At 53.6% G+C, this 24,337-nt stretch overlaps 12 protein-coding genes across 12 annotated transcripts; 6 read left to right on the forward strand and 6 right to left on the reverse strand.

Annotated features, from left to right (window-relative positions):
- Positions 1-824: 824 nt before the first annotated feature.
- On the reverse strand, positions 825-1,283 carry N7510_010612 (aegerolysin family protein; the record flags this gene model as incomplete). The annotated part of the gene is made up of 2 exons (XM_056982537.1): positions 825-1,152; positions 1,204-1,283. The coding sequence occupies 2 exons, from the start codon at positions 1,281-1,283 to the stop codon at positions 825-827; spliced, it is 408 nt and encodes a 135-aa protein (XP_056828031.1).
- A 1,984-nt stretch (positions 1,284-3,267) lies between these two features.
- On the forward strand, positions 3,268-4,135 carry N7510_010613 (uncharacterized protein; the record flags this gene model as incomplete). Its single annotated transcript, XM_056982538.1, has 2 exons — positions 3,268-3,306; positions 3,371-4,135. The coding sequence occupies 2 exons, from the start codon at positions 3,268-3,270 to the stop codon at positions 4,133-4,135; spliced, it is 804 nt and encodes a 267-aa protein (XP_056828032.1).
- Positions 4,136-4,767: 632 nt separating this feature from the next.
- On the reverse strand, positions 4,768-6,442 carry N7510_010614 (C2H2-type zinc finger protein; the record flags this gene model as incomplete). Its single annotated transcript, XM_056982539.1, has 2 exons — positions 4,768-6,308; positions 6,361-6,442. 2 exons carry the CDS (start codon positions 6,440-6,442, stop codon positions 4,768-4,770), a joined length of 1,623 nt encoding a protein of 540 aa, XP_056828033.1.
- Positions 6,443-6,678: 236 nt separating this feature from the next.
- On the forward strand, positions 6,679-7,370 carry N7510_010615 (DNA-directed RNA polymerase core subunit RPO26; the record flags this gene model as incomplete). Its single annotated transcript, XM_056982540.1, has 4 exons — positions 6,679-6,716; positions 6,815-7,102; positions 7,164-7,283; positions 7,337-7,370. The coding sequence occupies 4 exons, from the start codon at positions 6,679-6,681 to the stop codon at positions 7,368-7,370; spliced, it is 480 nt and encodes a 159-aa protein (XP_056828034.1).
- A 422-nt stretch (positions 7,371-7,792) lies between these two features.
- Positions 7,793-9,139, forward strand: N7510_010616 (MCT family MFS transporter; the record flags this gene model as incomplete). The annotated part of the gene is made up of 2 exons (XM_056982541.1): positions 7,793-7,956; positions 8,011-9,139. 2 exons carry the CDS (start codon positions 7,793-7,795, stop codon positions 9,137-9,139), a joined length of 1,293 nt encoding a protein of 430 aa, XP_056828035.1.
- Positions 9,140-9,427: 288 nt separating this feature from the next.
- N7510_010617 (peptide alpha-N-acetyltransferase complex B subunit NAT3) lies at positions 9,428-10,119 on the reverse strand (the record flags this gene model as incomplete). The annotated part of the gene is made up of 3 exons (XM_056982542.1): positions 9,428-9,599; positions 9,656-9,887; positions 9,951-10,119. 3 exons carry the CDS (start codon positions 10,117-10,119, stop codon positions 9,428-9,430), a joined length of 573 nt encoding a protein of 190 aa, XP_056828036.1.
- A 329-nt stretch (positions 10,120-10,448) lies between these two features.
- N7510_010618 (uncharacterized protein) lies at positions 10,449-11,718 on the forward strand (the record flags this gene model as incomplete). The annotated part of the gene is made up of 2 exons (XM_056982543.1): positions 10,449-11,089; positions 11,142-11,718. 2 exons carry the CDS (start codon positions 10,449-10,451, stop codon positions 11,716-11,718), a joined length of 1,218 nt encoding a protein of 405 aa, XP_056828037.1.
- Positions 11,719-12,564: 846 nt separating this feature from the next.
- Positions 12,565-13,590, reverse strand: N7510_010619 (zinc-binding alcohol dehydrogenase family protein; the record flags this gene model as incomplete). Its single annotated transcript, XM_056982544.1, has 1 exon — positions 12,565-13,590. The coding sequence occupies one exon, from the start codon at positions 13,588-13,590 to the stop codon at positions 12,565-12,567; it is 1,026 nt and encodes a 341-aa protein (XP_056828038.1).
- A 657-nt stretch (positions 13,591-14,247) lies between these two features.
- tif32 (putative eukaryotic translation initiation factor 3 subunit EifCa) lies at positions 14,248-17,516 on the reverse strand (the record flags this gene model as incomplete). The annotated part of the gene is made up of 4 exons (XM_056982545.1): positions 14,248-14,713; positions 14,769-17,143; positions 17,198-17,422; positions 17,475-17,516. The coding sequence occupies 4 exons, from the start codon at positions 17,514-17,516 to the stop codon at positions 14,248-14,250; spliced, it is 3,108 nt and encodes a 1,035-aa protein (XP_056828039.1).
- An 815-nt stretch (positions 17,517-18,331) lies between these two features.
- N7510_010621 (guanine nucleotide-binding protein subunit gamma) lies at positions 18,332-18,749 on the forward strand (the record flags this gene model as incomplete). Its single annotated transcript, XM_056982546.1, has 3 exons — positions 18,332-18,483; positions 18,559-18,616; positions 18,687-18,749. 3 exons carry the CDS (start codon positions 18,332-18,334, stop codon positions 18,747-18,749), a joined length of 273 nt encoding a protein of 90 aa, XP_056828040.1.
- An 856-nt stretch (positions 18,750-19,605) lies between these two features.
- Positions 19,606-20,410, forward strand: N7510_010622 (Rdx family protein; the record flags this gene model as incomplete). Its single annotated transcript, XM_056982547.1, has 3 exons — positions 19,606-19,752; positions 19,960-20,164; positions 20,265-20,410. The coding sequence occupies 3 exons, from the start codon at positions 19,606-19,608 to the stop codon at positions 20,408-20,410; spliced, it is 498 nt and encodes a 165-aa protein (XP_056828041.1).
- Positions 20,411-20,904: 494 nt separating this feature from the next.
- Positions 20,905-23,894, reverse strand: pdeB (3',5'-cyclic-nucleotide phosphodiesterase PDE2; the record flags this gene model as incomplete). Its single annotated transcript, XM_056982548.1, has 2 exons — positions 20,905-23,666; positions 23,717-23,894. 2 exons carry the CDS (start codon positions 23,892-23,894, stop codon positions 20,905-20,907), a joined length of 2,940 nt encoding a protein of 979 aa, XP_056828042.1.
- Between the last annotated feature and the right edge of the window lie 443 nt (positions 23,895-24,337).

A 24,337-nucleotide genomic window follows, 5' to 3' on the forward strand; every position in this document is an offset into this window, starting at 1 on the left:
AACAATGCCCCCCAGAGAATGACCTATCCATTTGCCGCGCCATCCACCATAGTCCGACCCTCCATGGACCCAGACAGTAATTGCGTCCACTTGCGCTGCAATCTAAGTAAATATTGAAGGTCGTTAGAGAGAAATTATTCTCGAAGGTGTATCAACAGAATTGACCCCTACCACTGTGCCGATCATTAACGCCTTTAACCCTTGTTGGTTATGCTGCAAGCCCAGTAGTACGTATGTTAGGCCTAACGCCAGATCCCGACCAGCGTTGGCATAGAGAAATGGTGACGGAGAAGTAGAGGAGGGTAGTGGCAGACCGAAAAGCTTGTATGCGTTCTGCGGGGCGAGGAGTCGCAACGTTCCAAGACCCAGCATGGCCGTACCGAGGAACGCCGGAGTTGGTGCAAGAGAGAAAGACATGGCTACAGCAGGTAGACAAGTTACTATTATTCTTTGGACGCGATATGTGCGAGAAAGGAAGAGTAATCTTACATCGTGGCTCTGCAATCACGCCAGCAAAGCATAGATGAGAGTAGAACTTGCCAAACACGGGGTTTGGGTCGGGGTTTCGTTGTCTCGTACCGGCCCACGGGGTAACCCGCCCCTGGTTTCTTGGCGAGTACACGTAGGTATAGATCTCTTCTCTTCTCGCTATTTGATACTAATGTGGTCTCCCTAGTGTAGCTTGCGATGGGTACATTTAAATGAGCCTTTGTAGGTTACGTCATTGGTGGAAAAGCTTTCTAGAGCTAAACATGACAGGAGTTTAGACCCGAACCAAGTGTTTCATTAAAGAGACCAGTTAAGCATCATGCGATATCAAAATATCAAGTCTGCTTAATAGTTACAGGGATTGTTCCCATTGCCCCAGACTTACTCCAGTCGCCAATGTCAACCGTGTACTTTTTATCCAGGTTCTGTTTCTCGAATTCATTTCGCTTTCCGGGCTGCATAGAGGCTCTCCAGGCTAGAGAGCAAATTCTAGCATCCGTGATATCGTCAATCAGATCGATGCTTCCTTGAGCCTCGCTCACGGAGTCCGTATCTCCACGAATGCAGATGGACCGTCTACCACCGTTATGGCGGATAACCATGTCATCGACATCGTCGGAGGACAGAATATCGCTTTGATCACCTTCTCTGTAAAACTGGCCGCTGTTCATGTCTTAAAACAAACTCGTTTTCCAAGAAGGGAGAGGGAAATACCTCGCAAGGGCCGCATTTTCAATCCGGATATCGTACTTCAAGTCATCTTCAATTTGAATCTCGAACGATTGTTCGGCCATGTTGAGTCGATAAGGCTGTTTGAATCTGAGGAAGCTCTTGGTAGAATGTGAAGAATACGTTTACGTTCAGAGGAGCACTTTTCAGACCGGGGGATACGCACTAAATAATCATAGGCGACACCATACCCAGGTATGTGTATGACAGCTATTCAGTTCGTCAACCATGGGACGACGAGGGACTCGACTTGCACCGAACTATTCATGATATAAAACGGTGATCATAACGAACCATAAAGTGACGTCATCTGTTCTCAAGTAGGATGTTTGCGTGCGCAAGCTGCATAGTGACAGATGTAGTTTTAGCCCTCTTCGAGAAGTATGACACACTCTCGCTTGAAGACCAACATCGGATATCGGATGGCACCGCGCCGCTATATTTACTATGAGTCGAACTATTCCGTGGCCAAAGGCTGGCACTTAAGCTTTGGGGGGATTTCGGCTAGAGAAGCTTGGCGGGGGTGTTTACGAGCCAGTAATTTTCACCGAGCCTCTCACTCTGTGGTCGTATGTAATAAATTTACGACATGAGAGGGGTGAACAGTGCTGCTTGTCGCAGACACACCGGGTGGTGCTTGGGTATTGGTAAATACACGTGACCTGACTGGCGCTTCCCCTGCTCAGATTTTGGTTGGCTCTCCCAGTAAGTTCTGATTCCTCAGGTAGTTGTGGCCGACAGGGGCCCGTAGCAAACATGCCCGGAATGGCTTCTTAACCACAATGTATGCTCGGTTTCTCGGAGCACATAACCGAGGAATGCCTGCCTGACTACAAAAATCCAGCCACATTTTGCACCAGAATGCAAACTTCAGTACCAACTACTAAATTGCAAGAGCAGGATTTTTTTCCCGGGGAAATTGGGGAAATTGGAGGAAATGTGAAAAGCCAAATTAGGCACCTTTCCCAAGTTCAGGGGTCTCCTCGCATCTTTAACTCTCTCAGCCCCCTGATCTGAAACATAACATTCAATGAAGGCGACATGCAAGGGCATCTTCCAACCGAATCGGTTCGTGCACCCGAATACTGCATCGCCATTGGCTGCAGGTGAGTTCGCTTTCGGGTATTTTTTGCCGGTCATAGGGCTATAGAGAGCCAGGAATGGCAGCACTCATCGAAGAAAAAAGCTAGCAGGTGTGCTCCCTTTTTTCACTAGTTCTTTAATTGTTCATAGCATATTTGACTAGGTCAGGTATCATGGACCTATGCATACGCTTTAGTATTGTAGTACATGGACCAACACAATGCTCTTGTTCCAGGTATACATTGCTAAATCTAGTACTCAATTGTTCTTAATGGGCTGAGACGTAATATTGAGTAAACGAGGCACTTCACTGCGCCGTTTCCAGGTTAGTTACAATTGACCCGATATATTTGGTTGCCTGTCACTGATATTACATTCTCCAGGAAAATTCAGTCAGGTCACAGAATGGTCTAGGACATTCGCGAAATTATTATCGATACGCCATCTTATCAAGCATTGGTGGACGAATACCCAGCGGATTGTTGTAGGGCTACGGTATGATGAATAGCATTTCTTACTGCAAAATGTTCAGCCTACTGGTGCAAACACATTGGCGTGCAAAGAATTGCGACTCCGACGTATAAAATAGCCCATGATATCCTGTCGTTTTGAGTCACTACCCTCTTCTAGACCTTTACGTACTTTATATTTAGTTGCTTGTCCATCATGCGGTTACTCTGGAGCGTCCTAAGCTTGGCATTGCCGACAAGTATCCTTGCAACGTCTGGCAATACAAGAGGCTCTGAAGACGATGCAACTCTCAAATGTGTTGTGATTGAGCTCGTGGTGGATATACTGCGCGACAGCCCCACAGCTACCCAGTTTTGCGAATCCTTGCTCGCTCCTATAACAACCAAAACCATTACTTCGTGCGTGAACACAGAGAGAGTATAGAGAGCGAATCAATGCATGCTAACAGATTCTAGTACCAAAACACACTCTAGCTGTGCCTATGCGTATTCAGCGATGGCCGATGCCCGGTTGGACATCGGTGCGGCTGCTCAGGTACGCCATTATAATCGTGATAAGAAATTATGGGCCCAGCTAATTTCCTGGCCAATTTCCCCAGATTACTGCTGCACCTGAACCCTCGCCAACGCCCAAAGCGTTGCAGCTATATCCCAGTTCGGATATCAGCCAGGCTTGTAAATGCCTCAGCATCCCGGCATCCGACCTGAAAACCCATACCTCTACGAAGAAGGCAACCACCACGACCACACTCTGCCCGGTTCCCACGACCTGTGGGAATGAGGGTGTCCAATGGGCATATTATAAAGATAGTGCAATTCCCTACAACGGCATTCAATGCAGCGGTCCTTACACCTGGGACCCGACTGAGATTAAGAGCATGGCTCCATCCTACTCCAGTACAACCTCTGACATCTACCTCGACAGCACCGGTGCTACAGATGTCTCGATCTACGGCTCCGATCAAATATTCGACGTGACCTACATGGCCCTCAATCACCGCGGGTACATCTACGCCGAAGTCTCGGGCGAATACACGTTTGCCTCACCGGAAACAGATGATATTCTTTTCTTTTGGGGCGGCTCCAAGGCAGTCTCAGGATGGACCGAAGCAAATGCCGACGCAACCAATTACTACTGTGGTCCCGGAGTCTCATTCACCGTGTCGCTTCTCTCGGGGCAGTACTATCCATTCCGTATTGTGTATGCCAATGCGGAGGCTAATGCGTACGAGAGCATTACTATCACTGCCCCTGGCGGTACAGTCATCCTTGGTCCGACCTCCGCGGCGTCGCCATACATAGTGCAGTATTCCTGTGATGGCACTTCGGCTCCGCCATTCCCGGCTTTTGGGGATGAGTCCTAAATGGGATGCGTTTGCACCGGGTCGGTCGATTTGATATCGGTGCGCAAGCGCAGAGAGGTCCCTTCTTAATCTTGTCTCAGTGACATTTGATAGATGTGGTAGTGATCGCCTACTTTAACTTTAAATTTAAAATCAAATAAATGTTTCTGACCTTCTGATCACTCTGTTATGTGTAGACATTAGCATGGGACGGGAAGCCTACCCCGGTCTAATAGCCTCCTGTCGACGCCTTATTTGGCCCGAAACAGTCCAGCTAACATGCGGCTAATTTCCCGGCACAAATATTAGCTTATTGACTTTTTTGGGAGCTAACGCTTACAGTGATCACCTTTCTACCCCTCCACTACGTAATTATAAGAAATGCACACTTTTATAGGCCTTCAGTACTGTATTCCGCACCATGTGGTCGCATGTACTAAGAATGTATATAAAGCTACACATATCCACAAAGTGTCCTGAGACAAAATCAAATGCTCTCGTCTTGGTACATTATTATTGATTGTGACTCACGGATTCTTACCCACTATCAAGGACCTTGTTTAAATACTTATTCACTTTTTATCCAAGTAAAGCATTTCGAACACAAACAGAAAATTTCATTCAACCTTGCATCAAACAATAATGGTACCTAACTACATAAAATTATAAGCTAGAACAGGGTCAATCAGCGCCGTCTCATCGACATGGCTGGGTATCATAAAATCAAAATCTCCATCCGCATCGCCCAGAAAAGCATCCTGCATCATCGAATCGGATCCATCCTGAACACCAGGTTCATTCTGCATATTGAATGGCATGTCATCCCCGGAATGATCAAGGCTCAGGCCATACATCCCCAGTGTATTCCCACCCAGCCCGCTCTCATCCGCCAGCAGAGCCCGCTGCATGAATAGACCCTGGACGTCGTCCTCGGAGCAGCCATGTTTCGAGCTCATGTGCACCCACAGGTCATAATCGCGATGGAAGCGGTATTCGCACTCATCATAGAAACAGGCAATATGTCGCCCCGTTTCTTCGGCGTAGCCCTGCCCCGTCAGGGCTGCGAGCGTGGACATTTGGTGACTGCCTCCGGGAGTAGTGTTCGAGCCATTCGCCAGACCGAGTCGTTGGCGCCGCTCGGCTTTGGCATTCTGGTACCCCAAATGCGCGGTGCGGACATGTTCCTCGAGAGCGAGTTTGCTGCCGTACCGTTTTCCGCAGCCGATCCCATCCCACCCTTCCACTTTCTTTGAGGTGGAGAGATCTGTCTCTCCGCAGGCAAACCGTTTCTCCCCTTCGTGCACAGTCCGGATGTGTACGGTCAGATTCCCCTTCTTGGTGAAGCTGCGCCCACACCCGGGCACGGTGCACTCGAAGACTTGCCTCTCTTCGAGACTGACGTCACCGTGCGCAACCTCGAGGTGACGACGCAGTTCGCGAGATGTCGCGCAGATGACCGGGCAATTGGGACACTGAGGTGGGTGAACTGTACGGATGTGTTCTTGGAGCAGAGCGTAGCTCGGGAATGTCACCGCGCTATCATCAGCGCGCTGGTCGGAGCACTCGGCACAGCTGAATCGCTTGTCGGTGTGGAGTCTGCTCTGGTGCGCGCGCAAATGTCCTGCCGTATCGAATGCCATGGGGCACTGTTGCCCTGTGCTCGTGTCCACGTGCGGACAGGGGAATGGTTTCTGTTTCAGATGCACTGTCGTGACGTGTTTCTGGAGCGTGGAATGCTTCCGGAACGTCTCGTTACAGGGTGCATATTCGGTGCACCGGTATTTATCTCTTCCGTCGTGCGCAGCCAGATGGCGTCGCAATCGTGAACCAGTCACAAAGCTTTTATCGCAACCTGGTCGATCACAGACATAGTCGCGGACGCCGGTGTGGGCGCTTTTGACGTGGTGGTTTAGATGTGATGCTCGCAGAAAAGTCTTATCACAGTCCTCAAACGTGCACTGGAAGAGTCGCTCGTTGTTGTGCGATCGCAGATGTTCTTGAAGTCGGGCCGGCCGGTTGAATGCCTTGGTGCAGCCGTCGAACGGGCAGCGGTGTGTTTTCAGCTCGGACGGGTAGCGGGCGGAGGTCGTTGAGAAGGGTGTTGCGGGTGTCTCGTTGAGATCATCGCTTGCTACACTTGGTGACCCCGTGGCCGAGTACTCGGCATCGGAATGGGTTTCCTCGTAGATCGGGTCTGGGATGACGGGGTCAGCAGCGGATGGTGGTTTAAAGGTAGTGAGTCTTACCCGAGCCATCCAGCACCGCCTGTCTCTGGATCCGCTTAGGATCTGGCGTGTGTACCGTTGAAGCCTTGCGCTTCGGGGCCATGGCACCCTTCGATCGATGATATCGTAAGATCAGTAGTTAAGTGCTGCAGGCCAGAAAATGAAATATTTTGCCGGTTGTCAAGGCGGTGAGTCCCAAAACGGCCTAGCGCCAGCAGTTTTTCCTTCGCGCTTTCCGCTTTGCTCGATCAATACTCCGTCAGTCCGTCGCATCTGCTCGTTCCCTCGCTGTTACATTTGTTCCTTGATCTCTCCGTATTACACACAAGACCACTCACAATGTCTGACTACGGCGGTGACCACGAGGGCGAGGACAAGTAAGACTCCCCGCCGCCGCCAGAAGAGCTTTTAAAGACTCGCTTTGCGCGCTTTTCTGCAGCACCCCGTGAATCAGGGCTAATATCCTACCATCCAGTCTCGACTACGAGCCCCATGAGGAGGTGTTCGATGACCTCGAGCCGGAAGATTTCCTCGACCAGGAGGGTCTCGAAGGCGAGGAAGGCGCTGAGGGCGACTCGTACCACCCCGCCGTCAACGGTGACGACCAAGTCGTGGTCTCGGGCGATCCCAATGCTGGCTACTCGGGGAAAGTGATGGAACAGTCGCGCGAGAAGAAGGTGCCCAATGACCAGCGCTCGACTACGCCGTACCTGACCAAGTACGAGAGAGCGCGCGTCCTGGGCACTCGGGCTTTGCAGATCAGGTGTGTTGCGACTGGGATTCCCATTGACGATAGGCATAATGGATTGCTCACTGTGGTTTAGCATGAATGCCCCTGTGCTCGTCGACCTCGAGGGCGAAACCGATCCCCTGCAGATTGCCCTGAAGGAATTGAACCAGAAAAAGATCCCACTGATTGTGCGGCGATATCTGCCGGACGGATGGTAAGAACTCCGGTTTTGTCTTGCGCAGACAGAGATTAACTGAGATTGTTTAGGTACGAGGACTGGACGTGCGAAGAGCTGTTGTAGTCACGGTCTTGGGGGTTTCGAGTCAATATCAGCATAGCGTTTGGAGTTTCTGGAGTCTGCAGCAGCCATGGCTTCAAGCCCATGGACGAGAAAATAACAAATATATCCGTTATGGTTCACCTGGAACAGTAGTTAAGCGAGCGATGCAAGTAAGCCGGTAGTCTACTTCGGGGTTGGCCGATCTCTGGGTAACCGGCACGCTCTCGGCACTCAGAACAATCCGATTCCCGCCAACCATACTTAGTCTATTCTCCGTCCGCTGCATCCTGCCCTGTCAATTTCTCACAGCTTGAGTGGATCGGTCCCCGCAACTGGGTGCTTTATAATCATCCAGCAGATTTTTATCAACTATCTTGGTTCGCTGATTTCTCTCTTCAACCACATCAAAATCAGCTGGGTCCGGTACTCATCAACCGGAGGCAATGGGTTCGACTAATCTGGAAACAGAGCAAACGACGGTGCTCGCCGATGGTGCCAATGCCGCGGCCTCTCCGCCTGCGGAGAAGGAAGCCGAACCGAGTTACGACACCGGTATCACGGCCTGGCTGCAGGTAGTGGGCTCATTTTTTTTGTTCTTCAACTCATGGTATGTTGGTCCTCGGCCAAAAGAAAAGAAAGTATGCTGATCCATGTCGCACAGGGGCGTGATCAACACGTGGGGTGCTTATCAAACCTACTATGAACAATACTTGCTCGTCGGCACCTCGTCGTCCTCAATCGCCTGGATCGGGTCGCTGCAGTCCTTTCTACTCATGTTAGTCGGGGTCATCACTGGCCCGCTGTTTGATCTGGGTTACTTCCGCAGCCTGATCTCCGTCGCCGCCTTCATGATGCCCTTCGGCCTGATGATGACCAGTATTTCCACCAATTACTGGCAACTCATTCTCGCCCAGGGCGTCTGCGTCGGCCTGGCCGCAGGCTGTCTCTTCGTACCGTCCGTTGCACTGCTGCCGCAATATTTCCGCCGAAAGCGCGGCCTAGCCAACGGATTGGCGGCGAGTGGCAGCAGTATTGGCGGTGTTGTCTACCCGATCATGTTCAACCAGCTCCAGAAGACAGTCGGCTTTCCCTGGGCAACGCGCGCACTGGGGTTTCTGTCCTTCGGTACGATTTGCATCTCGGTGAGCCTGATGCGCCAGCGGTTCCAGCCCAAGGAGAAGCGCAAGCTGTACCAATTCTCGGCTTTCAAGGAGCCCGCTTTTTGTATTTTCGCGGCCGCCATGTTCCTCGGTTTCCTGGGATTCTACAACTTCCTCTTCTACGTGCAGACCTACGCCATTGAGACCGGCATCGTCGGCCCGAATCTGGGCTTTTATCTCCTGTCCATGCTGAACGCCGCGTCGACCTTTGGCCGTATCACGCCCAATTTTGTTGCCGATCACACCGGTCCCATCAACATGCTGTGTCCCGCTGTCACAGTCACCGCTGTGTTGGCCTTTGTCTGGATCCGCGTGCATACTGTTGCGGGCATTATCGTGCTGTCCGTCTTGTACGGCTTTTTCTCGGGTGGCTTTGTCTCGTTGCCGCCCGTCGTCATGGCTTACATGACTCCCGACGTCCGCGACCTCGGCACCCGGATGGGCATGGTGTTCGCCATCACTTCTATCGGTCTGCTGATCGGTACTCCGATTGGCGGTGCGATTCTCAGTGACACGAACCAGTTTCTGGGCGTGCAGCTGTTTACGGCATGCTGCTTGATCGGATCAGCCGGTCTGATGGCCCTTTTGCGTGTCGTGCGCGCCAAGGGCCAGCTTATCGCCAAGGTCTGAAGGCGGACACACAATTCATGAATATACCCGATGCTTTTCTGTCTGCTGCAAGGTGCTGTACAGACAACCACCGCGCTTTACATATTGCATATCATAGAATGGGGAAACGGCGTTCTCTTGCTCGGTTTCGGTCATACGGAAACCAGCACTTGTTTATAATCTATTTCATCATTGGCATATATCATCAAATGAAGTATCTATAGCTGCATAGTATGGTCCCATGAACACCATGCGGATTTCCGTGCAATGGACGCCCAAAAAAACGCCGCAAATGTCCCGGTGTCAAATTTATGTGACATCCTCCGGACTCACGAGGAAGTCCTCTCCTTTTTCTCGCACATGCTCCAGTTTCTTATCTCGACCGCACGGCTTGCGCATGTCAAAGGCATCCTCCCCAAACTCGGAGAGCCCTGTTGGATCGTCGCTATAGTAATTGACCACGCGCCGGAAGACGGAGTACCTGCCGGATCGTCAATAAAAAGCCATCCAAATCCAAAGACCTGAGTGGAGACTTACCCCATGCCCTTGTACATATCCACGGCAACCTTATTGCTGGCGCGGACATACAAATCCACAAACCAGGCATTGTTGATATTTGACGCCTGCTCCAGCTGCTCGGTCAGTTTGCGCGCATAGCCGAGTCGTCGCCAAGCTGGGGCAACGGTCAAGACGGTGATGTGTCCGTGCCATGGGGTGTAGTGCTCCGAGTGCTGCATGGAGGGGTGCTGTTCCTCCAGTTTACCCATAACTGAATCTTCCGGTCAGGATATCTCCTTTTTTCCGTTTGTATAGAGAGAGCAGGTGGCCATACTGTATCCGACAATGCCCTCGCTGCGGTCTTTGACCGAGTTGAAGAGCGACGGCCATCGCATTAGGTAGTTGAGATAGAAACCCAGGTCATAGTTCTCAGTCAGGGGGTCTAGGTTGGTCAGGTTGAGGGAGAGCACGTCCAATGGGGACGTGCGCTTGATGGAGCTCATGGCGAGCGAGTACAAAGAAAAGAAAGAAGAATGTGGGGGTTCAAGCAGTGCATGGCTGGTTCTGCCGGGCGGTGGTGCCAAGGAAGATCAGCTGTTCCCTACCAACAAGTGTTGGTTCAGGCCATGTCGGTTATAGACATCATTATTATTATTCCTGTGGGTTGTGTCTGGTCATTGACTATTGTCTGCTCGAGTATCCCTCCGTCTGGGTAAAGTGACCTGTTCCCTCGCTGTATCATTCACGCTCTAGCTGCATTTGTACTCCTCCGATTCCGGGTACAGGTTCGTCCCTCCATCTTTCGTGAAGTTGCAATTCCCATCCACCCATCATGGACGACTCCCCTATCTCGCCGAGCATGGCAGCTACAAACGGATATGCGCCCCGGAGTCCCCAATCCCCCAAGACACCTCGGCTATCTGCCCCTCCATCTCCGGTCACTCCGCGGCAGACTACAGCACATCGAGGGTCAGAGGATTTCTCCGTGGCGCAAAGTGGCGGAGGCGGTGGGGGGCTGGGGAATCTGGCAGACGAACTAGCCGATGCATGGGAACAAGAAGAAGAGGGATACGGATATGCATCGGGCCAGGAGAATGGTCGGACAGGGTCACACCAGGGCTACAGTGACGGGGAAGATGCATATCTGCAGTCCGTCCGCGATATGCGCACCCGATCCCCATCGGCCGACCTCTCGCCGGAGCGTGCGATGAGAACAAACCACCGCTCGGCTCACCTTCGCCAACATCGGCGCCAGGAATCATATTATGATGGCTCGGACTATGGGAATGAGTCGGATCTGGACGAGACCTCGGATATTTCGCCCGGCCTCGACAGCCAGATGGCCAGTATCGATAGTCTTGCCCGGCGGGGGATTGAGAACAACGGCAGTGATAACGACCTTGTCATCCAACGGACGGTGGAAGCTCTCCGGGATCTGGGCGGGCAGAGCGGAATTGAGAACAGTGCCATGAGGTTAGTACAGCACGTTACTCACCTCCAGAATATACCCTAATTGGATTTGCAGACTGATCACGGCACACTCCTCGATTACCTCGCATCTCACCCATCAAACGCGCACGCTCCAGTCCCTCATTCACCCACTCCTCTTCTCTCCATTCCCATTACTCTCCGAAGACGCCATCGACGCCCTCATGCCCCTGATCGACGAGGGCCTACTCCCCAATCTGCCCTACCCATTCCCAGACCAACATCAACAAGCCCGCCATTCCTCATCCAGACCATCTACCCCTTCGCAAGCCACAACACTCAACCCACTCGTTTCTCTGCAGGCTCTCATCTCCCAGACAGCAGATATTACCCACTCTCTGCGCAGCCTAAGCGATACCCTCTATGAATCGCGCCAGCTGACTTCAACGGCCTCTCGTCGGCTGCGGTCAGCGCGGGAGCTCGTTGCTGATCTGCGTCGTGAGGAAGAGGGTCGCGAAGAGGGCTCGCGTTGGATCGAGCGCGGCGAGTGGGATCGTCGTCTGAAAGATCGCGAGGCGGGCAAGGTCTGCGGGGACGTCGTCAGTGGCTTTGAGGCCGTGTGTGGTGAGTGGAGGGAGAAGCTGTTCGGCGCCGCCGAAGTCGCGGCTGCTTGAACTCGACTTTTGGGCCCTGCGGAGGTTCAAATGACCTTGGATATATTCATTCTCTTGTCACTAATTTCCTTCTTGTTGGATAAACTCATCATCGCGTCAAGACTAGACTTCTGCTTTTTGGTCATCTTTTGTCCCCCTCTCGTCTTTTGTCAGATATCCCCTTTTGCCCTCTCTTGTTCATCATGTTCATATTGGCATTCGCCGTCTACTTGCATATGATATGTATAGGTCCTTTGAATATATTTCATCACATACCGCTACTTCTTATTTTTGCACGCGTTTGGTATGTTTGTTGTCTGCCTCGGGCACACCCTTCGTGTTCTACGCGGCAGACGGTGCCTGTAGTCCCAGCCACGATTGTGTCTGTTTCACAGTCATTAACCCTTCTAGTCCGTGCCCACCACAGACAGCAGAGCTGGTTCCCGCGGCCACTCGATACTGGCCTTCCTCCAGACACCATCGGTCTTCTCTAATGGGAGGCCGATATTCTTCGGGAGGTTGAACGTAAACGAATCTGTCGGGCTGGCAAGCTTCCAGGATGCAGTCTTACAATCGACAATCCTGGGGGTTATCCTTTTTTGCATTGACCTGGATTCCGGGGAGACCACTTTGATGGTCTGAAGATCTTCCTAGACGACCTATTCACGATAAAGTATTAGGCCAAATTACTGCGATATATGTCTCAATTATTGATTGCACTAAAGAAACTCGAGGTACGTCTGATATTTTGTTAATGTACACTAAGGCTGAGCTTAATATAACAGGAGTCACCGCGATTGAGCATTTCACCTAAGTAATAGAGAACAAAATTCGTCAGCTCCGCGATGGCTGTCTTCCTTCAAAAGACTACTCGGCCTCAACAACCACCTTCCTCGCCGATACTCCCTTCTTCAACACCTCATAACCCTCCTGAATGCCCTCCAGCCCCTTGGTCTGGACTATCAACGGCTCCGGTGCAACAACATACCTGCGTTCCGCCAGCGCGCGAGGCAGAAAGTCCTCATATATCTTGCACACAATGTCATCCTGACTCCCGAAAACCATCTTTGCTCGCACGCCATTGGGCACTTTATCCTCCGGAATTGGACCTGAAGATGCCACAAATGGGCCCGCCTTTGTTTTAGCTGCTATCTGGAGGCATGGTTCGACATTTCCTGCTGCGTGGAAGATGCCTGCGCACAACCCAGGATCTCGGGAATCCAGCTCTGCGACGATATCGTCGACGACGCTCTCGCTCAAGTAATCAAACGCCATGCTGGCGCCCAGCTTCTCAACATGCTCAAAATTGCGCTCCGACGCCGTGCTCAGCACATCCAATCCAGCCGCACGCGCCATCTGGATCGCATTGCTTCCTAGCGCAGAACTACCGCCCCAAACAAGTAGATACTTCCTGCTATCACTTTCAGTCTTCTCGACCTGTGGCAGCGGTAGTCCGAGCATCTGACTCGAGAACAGCGCATGCGCAGACGAGTATATCGCAAGCGGGAACACGCTCGCCTCAGCGAAACTGATCCACTTCGGAATGGGACTGGCCGTGTCAGCGTCAACGACCACATACTCCTGGAACCCGCCCATTGTGGGTCCGCCTGTCGTGCCCTTTGCAAAGGCGAGGATACGGTCGTTGGGTTTGAAACGTGTCGCTGCTGAACTGCCGGTGGACACCACCGTGCCGGCGATGTCTTCGCCTAGGATCACGGGGTACTTGACGAAGGGGAGGGCCACATCCTGGAGCATGTGGTCGCAGGGGTTGATTGCCCAGGCTTGAACTTTGACCAAGATCTGGTTTGCGACAAGTTCAGTCTCGTAGGGTGTTGACCGGATCGATAGCTTGATCCCAGCTTCGTCTTGCCAGGCCGCACGGTTTGAAGGCATGGTGAAAGAGAAATGTTTTTCGATAGTTCGAAGTTCAGGTGAGATGGTTTGATTGAATTTATCTAATCGGGGTCAAGGCAAGACTCTTTTTATATTGTGCCATTGCTCGTGCATACAGTCAACTTCGGATAGGAACCTGGCCGATGCTGAGTATGCATTGTCTTCGGAGATGTATATCTTTTCCCTGCGTCGTATAGAAACTGGGTTATCCCCGCTTAGCTCCGAGCGAAGCACCAACTGCCGTTCAAAAATCTTCCGGTCAAAGCTGATAAAGACTCATAAATGTCATGCAAGGTACGAAGCTTCTATCAAATAGCCTGAGTCTACGGAAAAGCATAGAAGAAATAACGAAGACAATTCTATATCATCCTGGTATCGAGCATCATCATACCAGAGAAACAAGAGGTAATAGAGAAAACATGGCATTCACATCAAGGACAGTGAAACCTATCCTGAAAAGAGATTAAAGACAATGGGGAAACGCAGGGACCAAAAGACCTCGTAGGGCCGATGATATACGAACACATGATGCAAAGGGAAAAAGGGGGATTTCGTGAGAACATGCGCCGGATAGAAAGAAAAGAGCTTCAATACACTTTTTCCCCTCCCATTCTTGTTTTCATTTTTATTTCCTACTCCTGTCATGCAGCGAGCCGTTTAGCTCTGCTGCTGCTTCCACCGCGGAACCCACTTGCCAGAGGATCCCTTGGGCTCCTCTGCAGGGGGTGCCGATGGCTGTTCAGAGGCAGGATCGCGCATGCGGCGGGGCACGTAGCGTTCAGACGGCGGCCCGTTCGAAGACTCACGGAGAGGTGGCGGGGCGGATCCAGAGCTGGCTCCCGCATTGCGCAGATGCGGCGGCACGTATCCACCAGTTCGGCGAGGCGCTTCCTCGCGCGCAGGCGGGGAAACGGATGGTGCCTCGCCGGTTGCCTCCCTAGCGGCCTGTTTCTCTCTCCAGCCTCCAGCACCACCGGTCCGCCCGGCGAGGTTCAAGCGAGGAGCGGTACGCTCGGTAGTAGGCTCGGCAGGTGCTGCACCAAATCCAGTCTTCCGCTGGGAACGACGGGCTTCGGCCTCTTCCTCGCGTTGCTTTTGTCGGGCAGCAGTCTCGTCGAGTTTGCTATTGATCATGTTAGACGGCAATTAATACAAAGGCACAGCGGGTTGGAACTCACGCTCTCTCTTCCTCGCGCTTGGCCTTCTCCTCGGCCAGAGCACGACGGCGCTCCTCCTCGCGGGCGACCCGCTCCTCCTCCTCGCGCTGAGCGCGCTCTTCCTCCTCCTTGCGGTGGCGCTCCTCCTCTTCGCGCTCCTGCTTCTCGCGACGGCGACGCTCCAGCACCTCCTTGACACGCTGCTTCTTCTTGGCCTCGAACTCGCGCTCGGCGGCCTTGCGACGCTTCTCGAACTCCTCGTGGCGTTTCTCCGACAGCTCCTTGCGGAAGCTGCTGAAGTGGGGTACAAGGCGGCCGAGACGGTGCTTCAGGGCAACGGCCTCGGCGTGCTTCTCCTTGGCCTCCTTCAAGGTCTCCTCCTTAGCCTTCTCGTAAAGCTCCATATCTTGCTGCTTCTGCTTCTCGTAGTCCTCGGGGATGTGCTTGAGCTCCTCGCGGCGGAAGGCACGCTCCAAGTGGTCGATGCGCTTGGCCGTGGTACGGATACGGTCGTTGAGCTCGTTCTTCTCCTTCTCCAGCTGAGCGAGCTTCATGGCGCGCAGGCGGTTAGCATCCAGCTCATCTAGGTCAATCTCGCTGATATCGATGCCCTTCACGCCAGTCTTCAACTCCTCAAGCTGCTTCTTGAGCTCTTCCTGTCGGATACGGTCTTGCTCATCTTTGATGCGCTTCTGCTCCCGATCCCGGTGTTCGTTGAGCAACCGCTGCTTCTCCGCTTCCTGGATCTGTTGGGTCCGGATGCGCTTGCGGGTCTCTTCCTCGCGCTGTTTCCGCTGCAGAGCATCGGTGGCTGCCTCCTTCTTCTTCTCAATGACCAGACGGCGAGCCAGGGTCTCCTCGTGTTCCTGGGCAGTGCCAGCCAGGGCGCGGGCCTGGGCGGTCTGCTTGGCTTGTAGACGGGCCTCGTTATAAGAGGGATCCACGTACATGCATGTAACGTGAAGAGTCTTGGCGAGGCGGGCGAGCTGGAAGCGGGCAATCTCGGCCGGGGTGTGCTGCAGACGCTGCACGGAGCCAAACTCATTCTCTGCCGATCCAGCCGCGCTGCCGGCGTGCATGGCCTTGGACGAGGAGAAGACGTCCGAGTCAAAGGTGAGGACACCGGAGATATGATCCACACGGATGGCGAGATCGCCCTTCTTGCAACCGTTCATGATGAACTTCTCGATCATGGCGGGGGTGATCTGGAAGGGGGCGGGGAACTGGGCCAGCTCGTACACAAACTTGAGCTCAACGGACTCGTAGACCTGCGAGAGCTGCTGGAACAGACGAGTGAGGATGACCTGCTGCAGCGGCAGGACGTACTTCTCCATCTCCGGATCGGCACCAATTTCCTTGAGGATGGGAGTGATCTTCTTGCAGATCGACAGCGGGTGGAAGTCGACCTCCAGAATGTTGTACAGATCCCGAATCTCAGGGCGGACACGCTTGAGAAGGCCCTTGTTCAGGGCATCCCGGAAAAGCACAGACCGAGACGGGGGCTGCAGCATACCCAGCAGGTTCGTGAGACGAGTGTTCTTGTTTTTGCGGGCCTCATCAACGTCGACCAGGGCGCCGCGCGAGCGGGTGGTGCTGATGACCGGGATAGCAAGAGCGGACAGGAGCACAAAGGAGGCGGCCTTGGTCATTTCGGTCTCCGTCACCGAAGGGTTGTCCTTCTTGGTACCCTGACCGGAGGCCAGAGCGACCGACGACAGGCGGAGCAGGTTGTAGTAGCGGTTCCATGCAGCAGCGTGGAAGAGGTAGTTCTCACTGACGAGGAAGATGCGAGCCAGCTTCTCGTAGTAGTTGGCCATCATGACATTCTTGGCAGGGCGCTTGCTCAGGTTCAGCAGGGTGTGGATATCCTCAATGCTGCGGAAGGCCTCCTGCCACAGCTCCAACTCCACGGCCACATTCAGCTGCTGGAAGCGGGTGTCCAGGTGGCGCTGCAGGGTATCCGGGTCGCTCAGGTTGATGGCATGCATCTGGGAGGAGTACTTGGCGGCATTCTGGACGTGGTTCCGCAGAAGCTCACAGAGACGGCGGAACTCGGTCTTGCGGGTATACTTAAGGCAGAACTGGAAGGCCTGCAGGGCGGTCGACTGATACATGATCTCGAGGCGGGCATTGTTCTTCAGAATCTCGAGGACGGTGCGGTAGGTCTCCCACAGGAATTTGAGCCACGGAGTGACGACGGCGCGGTCGGTACGGTCGCGAGACTGCTCGCCAGAGACAGTCGCAAGCAGGATGGTCTCGGGGGTTTCGATAGCCTCGAGATCCTCGACATTGCTGGAAGGCGCGGCGGATTCGAGGGACGACTGGATCTCATCGGCCTTGGCCTGAGCCTCGGTGACTTTTTGCTCGGCGAGCTCGATGAACTTCTTCAAGACGATCTATACCCCTACAATCAGTTGTGTCCGAGCAAAGAATTCCTTTGGTCCACGAACCTCGATGGTGCCCACGTTGGTGTTCTGGGCGATGTTCTTGTACTGGTAGAGGCCATCCTTGGCAGCCTTTCCCTTGCGCAGGTCGACCGACAGCTCCACGAACAGCAGCATCACGGGCTCGAGGGAGGCGATCGGGCTGCTACGCGTCCTCTTGGAGGTGACATGTTCGTGCAGGACGGTGAGGGCGGCGGGGGACTGGCCCACGGCGATGAGTTCCTGGGCCCTCTGGAAAAGATCATCAGCGCACTTCCTTCATCATCATCCGATGGGCGCTTACCTTGAGGACATTCTCAGGCTTGATATGCGGCGGAGGCGGCATGACGGGCAACAACCCACCCCTTGTAGGACGGGAACGAGTTTTGGTGAAAAATTGGCCGGGAGAGGAGGAGAAGAGCGGAAGCACAGTCCGGCGTCAGACACGGGGCAGCGAAAGGTGAGGCCGTGTAAAGATGCTGCCACGCGGAAGGCCCGATGAAGAGGGGTGGGAGGAGTCGGGGCTTTGGGTTGTGCGTGAAGCAGCGAAAATTGGAACCCACTCCCGTTTCGCCCACTCTGGGATAAGCGATCCTCAGGTCAGGTGATGTGTGTGTGTGTGGATGCCCCAGGTGTCTATCTGCTGGTATTGCCATTACATACAGACAGTTGACGAATCTCACCGAGGAACTATCCGACTATAGGTCTCACGAACATTCGCATGGGCATCCCGATCTCAGCCCGTTGCAATAGCGATAGCTCTGCCTGTCTGGCCGGGGATGCGACCGGTGCATCGGGTACATCGGTTGTGGGCGAGTGAGCCGGAAGTACGTGTTACATACCGTACGGACCTCCTGGCACTCGGACCGCCCTCTCTCTCCCTCTTCCCCCATTATTTCAAACTAACGGCTGAGGTCCCTTCCCTTGTCCTCCCAACTACCTCACTTTCGCTCTCTCTCTCTTTTTCTCGCTTCCCTTCCATCTCTTCTTTGTCAGGAAGACCTCCCACACATCCCCCCATTGGTTTGTCGTTGGGACGAACACCTTTCCGGCCCCCCTTCTCGCACTACCACAACAGACCACCGCACCGCCCGCCCCCCCTTTCTTCCACTTCCCGCGTTCCCCCTGTCAGCTCCCCAACCTCGAACCCACCACACCACAATGCCGGCCTACGAACTTCGATCCGGGGGTGATGTCAAGAACAAGAAGCAGAGCGTGGCCGACCTCAAGTACCGCCGATTGACGGAGCTCAATGCCCGTCTAAAGGAGGATCTGGACCGTCCCCGGGTCAAGGTGTCCGAGGCAGCTCTCTCGTGAGTGTTGACCCAACCGAAACCCCGTTCGTCACCCAACAAAGCACAGTCGGCTGACGGCTCCAATCTCTACAGGCTCATCAGCTACTGCAACAACACCCGCGACTTCATGGTTCCGTCTGTATGGGGACAGGTATGCGACTCCATTGTTGTGCCCCGATGTGGAAGCTGGGTTTTGGACTGACACTGAAACCTCCCTGCAGGTCGACAAGCGCGAGGACCCGTACGCTCCGCAGCAGCAGGGCGGCTGCTGCACTGTCATGTAATGGACTCAAGACCGGAAATTGTTCCGCTGGTTCCCGATCGCCATGACCACGTCGCCATTTTTTGTCCTCTTTGCTCTCTACCTTTAATCTCATCATCATCACGACCACTACCTCCATTGGATCCGAACCCAACTTGTGCGATATTCACGCAGCTGCCGGGCGCGCTGAAGATAATACCTCGTCTGCTGGACCGGCTCGACAAAACCTCTTCCGCGCCTACGATCAGGAACCGGCAAGTCCCTTTTTGTTTCCTGTGGCCGTGAGCGTCACACCTTCTTTATTTACTTCCTGTCTTCTATTCCCCCACCTCCCACCACCATTTTCTGATCTGAATTTGAAACAAGCCATTTCCTTTGTTGCGTCTTACTGTCTGGGATTGTCTATTTTCTTTTTTTCCCGAAAAAACTCTCGCTTTCTCCGCCTCGTGGAGTCTGAGAGTCGGCTGCTATTCGTGTATCATAGATTCGATTCGCATCCATGACCATTCTGAAGAGATTTTCCCTTTCCCTGACCCCCCTAGATACCCCCGGACTGTCTGGCTTGGCCCCCAAAACGGAGGGGGGTGTCGTTGCAAAGCCGGGCGCGGGTTAGACTCAACTAGACGCCCCTAGCGATCCTGCGGGCGCACCGTTTTACCCAGTATGTGCACACAGGACGAATCGCAAAAATCAATCTCTCCCGTTACTTCCATTATCACCTCTTATAGTTCTCGTCGATCGACTGCAAATCAGCTGACCGCCCAATCCAATCGGGTTATCTCCCCGCTGACATCACCCACATTATTATCATCTTTCGACGACAATCTCCAACCGAGCTAGAGACATTGCATTCGTGTCTGGCGCAAGCCCATTCCATCATGACGGAACCAACACCCCCAATCGAACAGAAACCGCCCACGGCCACCATCCCCAAGACCAGCAACACCGCCCGCGAGCACGTGCATCTCCCACGCATCGCAATCGCCTTCTGCACGCAGTGCCGCTGGATGCTGCGCGCTGCATACGTATATTGCCCTCCCTTTTCTTTTCTTTTCTTTTCTTTTCTTTTCTTTCCTTATTATCAACCGATTCCTCTATCTCCCTCTCGACTATGTCTATCAGATAGAGATGCCATTTACTCCATGCTACTACCATCTTCCAACTATATATTACAATCAAACCAACCTGCAAGGCCAAGACTAGCTAACGAGTATATATATGTGTACATCCAGTTCGCCCAGGAACTCCTCTCCACCTTCAGCACCGACCTTGGCGAAGTTGCCCTCGTGCCCAAGACCGGCGGTGTCTTCACCGTGACGATCTGGCACGCTTCGTCGCAAATGCCAACGGGTTCGGAGACGGAGGTCGGACTCGGGCCCGGCCCAGTGACGAGGGAGACGCTGCTATGGGATCGAAAGCGGGACGGGGGGTTTCCCGGTATGTCTTTCTCTTTCTTCTATTTTACTCTATTCTTCTTGTATTCTGTTAGAATTCTTTTTGAGGACAACACTATGAATGTCATTAACTATGATTGCAGATACCAAGATCCTCAAGTCGCTGGTGCGCAATGTCATTGCCCCTGATAGGGACCTGGGACATACGGATCGGGCGTTGAAGAAGAAGGCGGAAGAGGAAGAGGCCGCGAAGCAGAGTGACAAAAAGGAATGCGAGGATTGCAAGTGACAGAGAATGATCAATATATATTGGAGAGATAATAGACTATTCCAACACATGAGAAGAAAACAAATCCGGCCTATAGCCGGGCTCTAATGGAGAAGACCACCCCAAAAGACCATTTAAGAAAGAAGGGCGGCCCTCGAAGATCCAGCACATCACATACAAAAGCGGACAGAAAATGCCCGATGCAAGATTGATAAAGGTAAATGGCGAACCACACGAGTTCCCGCCTGCGCCGGTATGCATTTTTTGGGGTTGCCAAACATCCAGCATGGCACTATCCTTGATCTGGACTTCGTATATACCATCGTGGTAGACCGTAGCCAAGGCGCATCTGAGTCTGCTGGGGCGTTGATTTGTCGTGAAATCATGCAACTCTGTTAAGAGAGCCTTAAGGCTCGTCGCAAAATGCACCATTCATGAGGCCATTATCACGCTGTACATGGCCGTGTTCGGGGATGTTTTCCCCATCCAAAAACACCGGAAAACAAAATGCAAAGTCAAGACCCGCCGCGGACTTCCTGCTGGTGGTGATTGCGGCGTCTCCAGAAAGCAAGTCGCAGGCGACTCCGCTTTTTCGGGAGCCTGCGCAGCCCATCACGGGAGTCATCCCCTGGAGGTCCCTTGTGTTTCATGCTCTCCCCAGTCGTTGTCGACTGGGTTGGGCTGCGAGCTCCGTTGACGGCGGTCCTGGCGTACTCCTTGCCGGATCCGTTCTCATTTAGGGAATGGCTGGTACCCAAGCTCCGGTCTGGGCTACAGCTGTTGCTATGTTCCCCGGTGTAGGCATCTGACGTGCTGGGGCGAGTGCTGCTGTCGCAGGGAGCACCAGGATCACTTTGGTACGAATTGTCTCCGGAGATCCGGCTCTCATCACCGCTGTCAACCGCCAGATAGCTGGTGGCGTTGGTCGAGGGCGAGATCGGGGTCATGTTGTTGCTATAGGTACTGATACTTTGCGTTCGCGTGCAACTGTTGCGATTGGAACCCGTTGGGGCAGACGCGCGACCCGTAGAGCTATGGTGTGCATGATGACGCGAAGCTGAGGACGAAAGGCCATGGCGAGAGCTGCTCGGTCTGTCGGCTGCTGATTCGGCTGCTTGGTCGTCGCCGGTCGTGTTTCTGGTTGCCGAGTTGGCGTATAAGACAGCAGCCAAAACGGCGGGGTCCCCTGAAGAACGGTTCACATCCGTGAGTGGCGTATGATATTGTGTTCCATCGGACCCATGCCTCTGTTGTGACGACTCGGGGATGGAAAAGTACGTGAGGTCTGGCATGGCACTCGATGACTTCCGAGACGACACATCGGGCACCATTGGAGTGCCTGTGATCTCGATCTGAGGACCGGGGGTGTCTGGTGAGACAACGGGTTCAATAGAATGGAGGGCGATGCTTGTAGATGACCGGGGAGACCTGAACGTATCCGCTGCGTCTGCTATAGAACCGACGGGTGTTCTTTCTTCATCGTGGTCCTCGCTTGACTCGGCTGGGGGGCTATGGGAGCGAGGCGAAACGGTGATTTCGGCTTGGTCATCCATAGGAAGGCGTAACTCGGTATTGGAGAGTTGTTGCCACTGCGCTTTGTTGCGGCCGATATGATCTACCGTGAATTGTAATTGCGGCATGAGATCGGAGACGCCTTCAAAGAGCGGCATGGCGAAGATCGACATGAATCCAATCTGGCCGGTGGCCAGCTTATAGATGTTGCCAAGTTCTGGTGGTCCGCCAAAAAGGGCAGTCTCCATGCCAACCTCCTTCTCCATTTCGCCTTGGTTGGCAAACTCTTCCTGCAGGATCTGAGTCCATTTTTCTGCGATTTTCCACGGACGGGCAACATTACTGATGTCGGCGCACTTGATCAGTAAACCGCAGAGAAGAGTCTTATACATGTCAATGTCCTGAGGTTTCCAGCCATCGACGGACTTGCCGTTCTCGTGGAATTTCTCTTGCAGTGATCCCATCCGCTCCATGAATTTTTGATGGACGCCCATGTCAGTCGCCAGAATTGAGCTGATGAGAAGCTTGCGTAGCTGCTTGTCCTTGAAGGCAGATGGCCATTGCCGGCGGAGAATCTGAGAGAAGGCTGCGCAGTGGAAAGCTTCCAAAACCGAATTGTCGTTATAGAGCTGCGCCAGAGGGGCATTCAGCTTGACGAGGAAAAAGTTGTTCACGCCCGGATGACCGACATCGTGGCCAATTGCCGAAATCAGAAGAGTGAGGGAGTCGAAGGGCGAAAGAAGAGAGGCAATGGCGGATTTTGGGACAGCGGCCTGGCCGATCGGCTCGTAGGGGGGTAATGCGCCAATATGAAGCAGAAAGCAAAAGAGACACTGCAACACATCGATCGCATGGCGGAAATTGTGATAGAGGACGAAGCTGTTGTAAGCGGCACGACAAGCGAGCAGAAAGCTCCGCAGTTCATCGGGCGACAACCACCACTGCTCCAGCCCTGGCATGGTGAGAGCATGCTGGAGCATTTCACACGCTCCGAAAACCAGCTCATCCTCCGAGAAGTCATGGGCCGAGAACTTCCAGCTCCCCACCCGCTCTTTGATGATGGATTTCCGGCTTGGGTCGATATTGAGTTCCCGGTCTTGGAATTCTTCAATGGTCTCCTCCGGATTGCAGATGCCTCTCATGAGTTTGGACACCATCGCTTCCCGCAGGTATGCGTAGGGCTGTTCATCATGAACGCCGACCCAAGAATATTTCCGCAGCTTTTTCCGGGCTAGAAAGCGAGACATCTCTTTCCGGGCTGCCCGGCGGGTGCGATAGGCATGAACCACGAGCCCCTGGATTCTTACGCGATCCAGCGGGGTGGTCAACACATCCACAGCACCAGCATCCAGGCACCGAGCGATCTGTTTATGCTCCACTGTCAAGAAACTACTCCGTCCCTGCGACTCTTCCACTGGTGCAAGATCGCCGGAGGCATCCGAACCAGCTGTGCGCAGAATAGCGATCGGAACCACTAGATTCGGGTAATCTTGGGATTGGATATCGGTGGAGACCCCCGATAAAAGCGACAAGCCATGCGCTTCATCGGACGATGAAAATGTGAACGTGCGATGGATCGATCCGGGTGATGGAGGAGCGGTGTCGGTCCATGAAGCACGGCTGACTTTGCGCCGGGCGAGATTTATTTCGTCGCTGCCAAAATCCACATCGAAGAAGGCAAAGATTGGGGTACAGTCGTCGCCAGTATCATCGCTCAATTCGGCCAGTTTGCCGGCGAAGGAGGACCCGACATTACAGAGATAGACTAGGGAAAATGAGCGAAAGCACGACGCCGGATGGCCAGGGAATACTCACTCTGCTTGCACACATGCAAGAGGGCCTCTACATCCTTCTGCAACGATGCGGGCTCTTCTTCAGGGAAGGAGGACGCGACGGGGGCCATCGAGGCATCAGTCGAATTACGGCGCACCCATCGCTCCGACCGGACGCGGTCGTCGATGTACACGCCCGGACATTCCACCGGATCCCCCATGCTTTTAGGGCCTGAACCACGGGAGCGTAGCAAAATCAAGGGGAGTGACAAAAGAGATGGAGGAGGGTTTGGGATCTGGCCGGGTTGGCATATGGCTCAAAGGACGAGATGGTACAGAAAACGAGCGGCGCGATCCGGATGGACGAACAGAGAATGGGAATCGATTCGAGACTGCGCCAAATCCAACAATGCGGTTGTTTGTTCGCTGCAGCTGGACCCGTCCGAGTTGCGAGGCTGCACCCTTTGTTGCGTTGGAATCCGAGACAGAGCCCAGACCCCGGGGATGATCGCAATGTAGCAAGATGTCTCGTGTGTGACAAGAGGACCACGCCACCAACGGCGGTGCACGTGAGATGAGACGAGATGAGGTGAGGTGCGTTTTGAGGCACAGGGGCGGAAGCGGTCGATGGGTGGTTTCAATGGTCGGGGCGAGGGAGCGTCGG

The sequence above is a fragment of the Penicillium lagena genome, assembly GCF_028827675.1.
Source record: "Penicillium lagena strain IBT 129212 chromosome Unknown utg000008l_segment0_segment0, whole genome shotgun sequence".
NCBI lineage: Eukaryota > Fungi > Ascomycota > Eurotiomycetes > Eurotiales > Aspergillaceae > Penicillium > Penicillium lagena.